Source organism: Austrofundulus limnaeus, unplaced genomic scaffold (genome assembly GCF_001266775.1).
Source record: "Austrofundulus limnaeus strain Quisiro unplaced genomic scaffold, Austrofundulus_limnaeus-1.0 Scaffold97, whole genome shotgun sequence".
In the NCBI taxonomy this organism is placed as follows: Eukaryota; Metazoa; Chordata; class Actinopteri; order Cyprinodontiformes; family Rivulidae; genus Austrofundulus; species Austrofundulus limnaeus.
The window spans coordinates 183,120-192,160 of record NW_013952499.1 but is presented as its reverse complement, the minus strand read 5'-3'; the positions used below and the strand labels follow the sequence as shown (position 1 = coordinate 192,160).

Here is a 9,041-nt window from a genome sequence, read left to right as displayed (position 1 = left end):
TCTATCTATCTATCTATCTATCTATCTATCTATCTATCTATCTATCTATCTATCTATCTATCTATCTATCTATCTATCTATCTATCTATCTACATCCATCCATCCATCCATCCATCTACATCCGTCCATCCAATCAGACATCTTGTAAACAAACTACACAATGTTTCTGTGCAGACTAACTGATTTATCTGTGCAAATAATAAAATTGAGTCTTTCAAACATCTACCTACAACAGGTAAGATATTACCTGTTCATAAGCTTTCCATAGAGTCCAGCATCAAAATATCTGACCTGTTGGTTTAACAACGTGTTACGTATCTCATGTTTCCTAAATCCGCTTGGGTTTTTAGTGTTTGTGGCTTTAAATGAACAGACGGTTGAGGTGCACACTCCTCCTTCAGGAGGACTGATGAGCCAAGAAATGAAATTATTTACTCCTGTGCAGTTAAGAAGCAGGATGCAGCTGTTGGTTCTTTAGAACATTAACATCTGTTTAAACACAAGGCACAATGTGCTTTTAAATGATTTCAAACAAACCGTTCGAAATGCGTGAAACAGCACGAAGAAATTGGTGAATAAAAGTGCAAAAAGTCACCAAAAAAATAAATTAAAAAAACTCATTTATTTTGCTTCAACAGACATGTAAAAGCCCTCCAACATCCTACTTTACTTCCGGTCTTTGTGCGAGTATCTCACAAAACGGGGTGATGACACTGTGATACTGGATGAGGTGCTCATGCCGTGACTCAGCACATTTCGTTTTCATGTCGGGAGCATCTTCAGCTGCGACTGTTGGTCAGAATAAAAGGAGAAATGCAACTAAAATCCATGTTTTCAATTATAATAGTGTTCCTGAAACCCATCAGGCTTTATTGTTTTAGTGGTCCAGAGCAGACAGAGTAATAAATGCTCAGGGTCACTCTCACACACCGTTCCTTTCAGGCTCTGTGCCTTTGTTTTATGTTCTGGTGAGGAGAGTACGACGCTTCTTTTCCTCATTTTCAGTTGAATCAATCGGACTTTTCCTTCAGAGAAACAGAGAGGCTGTTTGAGAACGTCTGAACCTCCAACCAAGCGGACAGATGGAGGACTGGGCCTCATACTGTTGGTGGAAATTGGACGGGGTCTCTGAAAAATTAGCAGCCTTCTGTGGGTTTGTAGCATCTAGATATGCTTTTTTAACCAAAACAGAAATCGCAAATTCAACAAAACTGCACTTAAATTGGGTTTTAATTTCTTCACACCAATTTCGAAACACATTAGCTAAATTTTTTCCACATAAGTTGCTGTCAGGTTGCAAATTAAGCTTCTACTTTAATGAATTTGAGCCAAAATGAATAGAGATGGGACAAATGGCTTTTTAAAAGGATTCGGATCTTGGGGAGCCGTTCAAAAGAGCCGTTCGATTTTGAACGAGTTACGTCATCACGTAGGGAAATACGTCATTACGTCGTCGTATGTGATGACATCATCGCACAACGTGGGTGGAACCATAGGTTGTGTCGAGCAGAAACCCCACTTTCCCCTTGAGCTTCTGTACTCCACAGCTCTGCATGTTTTCCGTGAAAAACCAAAGTGGGAGCGATTTAAGGATTAAAAAAAAGATTATATGAGGAATAAAAGAAATAAAACTATAAATCTCTCATTACTGCCCACGACTCGGCTCCTGTCGTTCGTTGTAAATAGCCGTTCAAAAGATTCGTATCGTTCGCGAACGTCACATCTCTAAAAATTAATTTTATACAGTAGCAACAATAACCTGAAACAGTCGATGTTTTTTGTTATTAGGAAACAAATTTTTTTTTTACTAATTAAAAACCCAAATATTTCAATAAAGTTTAGACATCTGCAGTATTTATGACGATGGGAAATGATGTAATTTATTAGCAGGACATCTTGAACTAGAGGTCAGATTTTATTGAAACTCTCAGACATGAATTGTCCACATCTGCTCAACGTCTGACAACTGGATTCAAGATGGCCGCCACAGCAAATCTACATCAGAACACAAGAAAATGGCTGAAACTTTTGTATTTTTTTTACATTAAGCTGTTTAAGCACATAGTCCCAGTGCTAACACGTTAGCGGAGATCTTTGTTCAAAGCTTTGGCAGGCAGGACGGCGGGTGATGAGGCTTTAATTTCAGGATCGCTGTTTTATACAGAATTTGTTTTCTCCCTTCAGGTCTTAAAGGAGGAAATGGACCCGCCCCCGACGGTCAGGGCTCCGCCTACACCTACACCTTYCACGGCGATCCGCACGCCACCTTCGCCACCTTCTTCGGGGGTTCCAATCCCTTCGAGATGTTCTTCGGCCGCAAAGCGAACGGCCGGGACGACGAGGACATGGAGGTGGACGGGAACGACCCCTTCGGCTCGTTCACCAACTTCAACCTGAACGGCTTCCCGCGGGACGGCCACGCCGGCCAGCAGCGCCGCAAGCAGGACCCGCCCATCGTCCACGAGCTGAGGCTCTCCCTGGAGGAGGTCTTCCAGGGCTGCACCAAGAAGATGAAGATCTCCCGCAAGAGGCTGAACCCGGACGGCCGGACCATGCGGGCCGAGGACAAGATCCTCACCATCGAGATCAAGCGGGGCTGGAAGGAGGGAACCAAGATCACGTTTCCCCGGGAGGGAGACGAGTCGCCCAACGCCATTCCTGCCGACATCGTCTTCGTCATCAAGGACAAGCCCCACCCTCACTTCAGAAGGGAAGGCTCCAACATCGTGTATCCTGTTCGCGTGAGCCTGAGACAGGTGAGATCGCTTCTATTTTGGAACTTTCACCCGTCGTTGCGCTAAAAATAGAAGCCGATGGAGGGATTAGTCACGCAAACTCGTTGGACCTCAGATGAGAGAGCTGCTTTGAAAGGCTGAGAAACCAAGTCTCAATCAATAAACTGTAGGAGGTCTCCAGCATAAAAAGTACAGCGATGCTGAATGAGCATCGTACCGAGCCTCCCCACACACACACACACACACACACACACACACATACTATGTCTCTATCCTTGTGGGGACTTTCCATTGACTTCCATTCATATTTTTGAAATTTTATATCCTAACCCTGACCACAATCCCTAAGGCTAACCTCACAGGTACCTGACCCTAAAACTAACCTAAACTCAATTCACTCCTTGGTCCTAAACCCAAACCYTAACCCACCAATGGCATTTAAACCAAATGGGGACTCGACTTTTGCCCCCAAATGCACCAGTTGTCCCCAAATGTAGGCATTTTGTCTCAAAATTGCCCCCAAATGTCACCAGAAACAAACCCACACACACTCACACTCACACTCACACTTCAGCTGCTCACTTATGTAACCTGGATCAACGACATCGAAGAGCAGGAGCGGTTTCAGCAGCGAGCCRGCGATCGCCCACACGTGCACACCGTGTGAAAAGTGCTTGCACGGTTCCTCCCACTTCCCTCGGCTCCCTGCGACTGAACTCGCCGCCTCRCCTCGTAAAACTTCATTTACTACATGTACGCAAAGAACAGCTGATCAGACGCACATGATGCTGTAGATCAGGGACTTAAATGATGGAAGGGGAACACAAACGTAGCGCTGCACACTTACCCAAGAGTAATAAAACTGTCATTTTAAAAATGTTTACGTATAAATATACAAAACAACATAGAGTGCAGTATTTCATACTCAAATGCATGTATAACAGTTGTGCTCTTGTTTAACTATTATGAATGCAAATTGAAGCTAACAAATAATAAACACTTACTTTAGTGAGCTGAAGTGCAATGATAACAACGTGAGTGCAGCAGACTCCTGCCTGGTTGTTGTTCTGGTAAAAAGTCACTGTTTTTGTGACTTCAGTAAACTTCTCATATTTAGCTTTGTGCAACTTCTTGTAGCGGCGCATCAGAAGCAAATGAGTATCGTGTTGGATTGAAACCAGAGTGATGAGATAGATTCTTTGTTTACACTTAATTTGCACTATTTAAGCTATTTTTTCACAAATAAAGGGAAAAATAAAGTCTTGAGTCCAGAGTAGTCTCCAAATTGTTAATTTCATTAGTCCTCTTTTTCAGCATGAAAGGGTTATTTTTTATGTGTTATTAACATTGTTATATTTAGCTTTCTTTTACATATTTGCTTCTCTTTTTTATTTTGCAAAGTGACTTTTTTTAAACATTTGTGTGTAGTGGAGGGTAATAGGGGAATTAATTTGTTGTATTTACATACTGTTAAATCTTTTTTTTTTTTTTTTTTTTGCAGTTAGTTAATACAAAACACGTTTTTTTGCCCAAAATCTTTGTCCTGTTGTATTATCATAATTGAATAACTAAAGGGAAAATAACAGTTATTCAATGAACATTACAAGTATGGAATCAGTGATATTAGCCTTGTATTTACTTGGTATTGAATCCACACAAAAATTCTCAGCACGATGCGCCATCTAGTGGCAAACTTTGTCATTACAACCAATTCAGTGCCACTGAGACACTTTACATTGTTGTAATTTTCTAAAATTAATCTAAGAGATGCTTTGAGTTGTTTTATTTACGTTTAAAAATAAAATGTTATTAGACACGCTCATTGGTTGGTCAGAGGGAAGTGACCTGTTGCTCAGTCCTGATGGAAATGCAGAGAAACCAGAAGTGATGCTGTTCCCGAAAGCTCACATCTGCTGCGTGCACCRAGGTTTATTTATCTCTGCTCTCAGCTCAGCCTGTGCCTTTTTTTCAATCTTATTCTTGTCTRTAGTGAGTCATGCTGCTCTCCTGCTGTTCCTCACTCACAAACCTTATCCCCCCCACCCCCTCCGTCTCTGCAGTCCCTGTGCGGGTGCTCGGTCACCGTGTCCTCCATAGACGGGAAGACGTCCAACATGAAGATCACGGACGTCATCAAGCCGGGCATGAGGAAAATCGTAGCCGGACAGGGTCTCCCGCTGCCCAAAAACCCCGACCAGAGAGGAGACCTGGTGGTGGAGTTTGACGTGAACTTTCCCGACGCGTTGCCCGGGAACGCCAAGGACGTGCTGAAGCGGCACTTACCTACGTAAAACAAAGAACGCCAAGAGAAAGAAAAAAGAACTGACTGAGGAGACGGCGAAGGGATGCGAGGACACGAGAGACACTTTTACACGAACGGTTCCGACGGCGCACAGATGGACCCACAACTGATGAATGTGCAATTTCTAATTTTAGTTGTTAGTTGTTTTTTTTTTTTCTAAATATGATGCATGCTGCCGAGCTGAAACAAGCGGAGAACTGCTTGTGGTCAGACTGTTACGTGAAACTAAGCGGGCCTTTTGAAACAGAAACATTTTGTCGGCTCGAAAAGAGGTGCCAAGAATTCCTGGTGATCTTGGGGAAACAAAAACAAAAACTTTTGTACCAAACCAAACATTTTATTTTTCGTCGTTATCTGATGGGACACTTTTTGAGCTGCGATGGTTAATTTAGCAGGTGTGGCTGTTTTTGTGTTACGCTAATTAAGAAAACAGGCCGAATGGACTCGACTAGTTCAATGTGCATTTTAAACTTTTACGTGAGAACTTGAATAAAAAAAAATCTATATTTTCACATGAAGCAAACTGAAGCAGTTATGAAGATGAGAGGGCTTCTAATTTATGATCGTTTAATACAATTGCTTATATAGGTTAGGATTTTTGTTGAGTAGCAACATTGCAACAAAAGGCACTTTAAAGCCCAGGAAATTAGATAAATATATATTTTGAAAGTTAAAATGTGAACATTTAGCTGTTGTAGATCTTATGCAGTTACATTTTTTGATGTGCAATGATAAAAATAAAAAAATATTAACTAAATACAGTGTTATAGTTATTTAATAGTATCTCCCTGCGGTACTTTGAGTATCAGCATGTGTTAAAGATTTGTTCAAATGCTGAGTCACCACCACGCTGAGACAGAGGAGTGTAAACACACCTACTCTGCGTGGGACGTTTTCAGCTGGTAATCCTCCTTTTATAAAGTCAGAATAAGTGTGAAAATGAAAATGATTTTAAATGAGAAAATAACACGTATCCTACTGTGATTGACAATGAGCAAAAAAAATTATGTCTGTTGGCAAAATAACTCATGAACCAATGGACAAATTTTAATGAAACTCGCAGGAAATAATTATTGGACAAACAACTACAAATGAATAACGTTTGAAGCCAATCAAATTCAAAATGGCTGCTAGAGCTGACTAATTACAGAAAACACGAAAATGGCTATAATTCAATAAATTCTATAGATGTGTTAAAATTTAAAGTAGTGGTAGCTGAGAGTTAGTGTGACTTCCTAACATTCTTGAAAACTTAAGCATCAACGGCTGACATCTATCCTATTTGTCTGTTAGCAAAATTTATCTTGACCCACTGGATGGATCTTAGTGAAACTTTCAGGAAGTATGGTTGTACTTTTGCAACTGAGTCACTCCAATTCAAGATGGCCACCACAGCTAATTGACTTTAGCCAAAACATATATGGCTATAATTAAATAAATTTTACAGTTATTCCGCTAAAACTGCGTGTGGTAGTAGCTGAGAGTCTTCACAAGACATATTCTTAGAGAGACGTTTGGCGATTACGTTTTTCCCCAGATTTGACCTTAATAGTTTTAAGGTGGTGTTCAACCTGAGGTGGTGTACAGGTGCATTGGGGATCCCGGGACTGTCCCACTGCGCATGCGCGCCGCAACACGCCGCGGAATACACACAGAGGAGCTATTGTTGGTCCAGGACTGTGGCAGGTCGTGTCAGGGTGTTCGTACTCGCCCCCCTCACCACCTGTTGGAAGATTTAATAAACTCAGGTCGCGGACGGAAATTTCAAAACGCTCGTCTGTGCGCAGGTGAGGACAGGAAAAATAGTTGGCGGAAGAAAAGGAAGACACCCAGGAAAAGAAGGAAGTAAATAAGGACGACACTCAACAGGTCACTTCACTGCCGCGGACTAGGTTTTTTTTATACTTTTATTTATTTTAAAATTAAATCTATAAGTAATACAACATGCCGTACGGACCGTGGAAGAAGAAAAACAAATCCACGAAGGAGCACTTGGTCGAAAACGAGGAGGTGAGCGGCGGACACGCAGGTGTCGGAAGCTCGGGTAAATCCGCCGTGAACGGAGGAGCGGGGCTCCCGCCTCCACCTGCCAACCTCCGGCCCAAACTGGTCTTTCACACGCAGCTGGCCCATGGGAGTCCGACCGGCAGGATTGAGGGATTTACCAACGTAAAAGAGCTGTACTCCAAGATAGCAGACGCGTTTAATATAAACGCACCTGAGGTAAGCGCTCACCTGTTAAAAAAATGGAATTTCAGTGATTAAATGTCGCGTTCAGGCGCCGAAGCTCAAATTTACACGAAGTACGTGAAGTACACTTAGATCAAACCTTAAACTTGATTAGATTTTAGGACAAATTAAGATTATGTTTTATTTTTGCACGTATTTCAGAATCTGTAGCTGATTCTAAAAATTAAAAACCCACATTAAGCCATTATTTACAAATACACTGATTAAAATACTCATGTTTTCAAAATAAAAGTTTAAAATCAACCACAAAAACAGCATCAGTGACTTTTTGAAGGTGTTTTACTTTAAATATTTATTGATCACAACCCCTCAAATTTATGATTTAAATATTTAGAGACTAACTTCAGTCAAGCAGTTTCAAAATAATTACATGTGGGAATGGATTTGAATATTTGTTTCACAAGAAAATGTGATCATGGTATGGATTTTATAAATAAGCAATGTGCAACAGCATTAATAGACAATTTAAAATATAAAGATAAACCAGAACTGCATGTAAAATATAACTAAATATTAATATTCTTAAAAATGAATCTAAACACAAAAACTGATTTATTTAGGCATATTTTTTAACTGTAAGTAGTTTTTTTTATTCAAGAAAACAACAAAGGGACATTTATGTATGATGCTTTTAGCTATTACTGTTTTTGCTTTTGTTTATGTTTTAGGGTTTTTGTTGGTAAAGAAAATTTTCAAACATTTACCGTGTTATCAGTTTTCTATGTCCACTTTTTTTTTATTTTTAGAAATTAGTCCTGTAATGGTGGACATTAAAATCCGCTGTGTGTCACGCAGCTAAAGACACACCCTGTCGACTCTTTCTGAGAGTGATCTTTGTCCTTTTCTCTGTTATTGTCCCGGCACCGGATACCTGACAGATTAATGTGAAACTGTGTTTAACAGCATCGACTCCTGGAGGTCCTGAAAACAAAAGCAGGCTCTGTGTTTGGCTTTTGTCAGTCTGAATATGTCTGAATTCCTTTCCCCTACAAAACTTCCAGATACTGTCTCCTTGTTCAGTAATTGGAAAAGAATTTGAGTTTGCTTCATYTGCAGTGAACTGACTCAAACTCTGCAGCTTTTATTTTGTTAATGGGACACAGGCCATATTTCTCCTGTCTAGACTCGTTCCATTTCAGAAACCGCCTCAGTTTCCCCCACAAAATACAGGCAAAACATTTCAAAAGGCAGATTTTTACTAAATCAGAATGTTTCTTCAGTAAAATGCTTGTAGACAGGAAAAGATCAGTCAAGAATTTCATTATTTTTTCCATGCTGACACTCGCTCTCTGAGGAAATAATATCCTGCTTAAATAATGATTTAATACTAACCCAGGGGGTAGGAGAGTAAAAATAACAGCCCAGTTCTCAGCATGCCATCGGTTCTGTTCGGCTGTTGTCACTCTCAGAGCTGCAACGATTTCAGCTGTTTGAATGAATGAACTTGGTTGGTTCGTCTGTGGTGAGAAATGCAGTTAATAACTGGAGAAACTGCATTTTCTGCCAAAATACAGCTTTGAATGCTGGGAGCTGAAAGACCGCTGAAGTTCACTGAAGAAGCTGTACGTAAGCTGATAAAACTGAAAGAAGCAAACTGCTGATTAAAACTAGGGGTGTAAGAAAATATCGATACACTGAAATATCGTGATATTTCATTTCCTGATACTGTATCGATATTCTAAAGCCCTGTATCAATTTTTAATCAAGGTTTAAAATGTCAACCTTCTTGCCAACCGTTCACTGCTGACCACTAG

General features: G+C 40.5%; 2 protein-coding genes across 2 annotated transcripts in view; both read left to right on the top strand.

Annotated features, from left to right (window-relative positions):
- The window catches only part of dnajb4 (DnaJ heat shock protein family (Hsp40) member B4), a 7,441-nt gene extending 1,647 nt beyond the window's left edge, over positions 1-5,794 (top strand). The window contains exons 2-3 of the mRNA XM_014012985.1: positions 2,185-2,756; positions 4,796-5,794. Coding sequence (XP_013868439.1) covers positions 2,185-2,756; positions 4,796-5,026 — 803 coding nt within the window. The 3' untranslated portion in view covers positions 5,027-5,794. The remainder of the gene's footprint in view (positions 1-2,184; positions 2,757-4,795) is intronic.
- An 888-nt stretch (positions 5,795-6,682) lies between these two features.
- gipc2 (GIPC PDZ domain containing family, member 2) overlaps positions 6,683-9,041 on the top strand; it is a 16,375-nt gene continuing 14,016 nt past the window's right edge. The window contains exon 1 of the mRNA XM_014012984.1: positions 6,683-7,260. Within this exon, the coding sequence (XP_013868438.1) occupies positions 6,982-7,260 (279 nt within the window). The 5' untranslated portion in view covers positions 6,683-6,981. The remainder of the gene's footprint in view (positions 7,261-9,041) is intronic.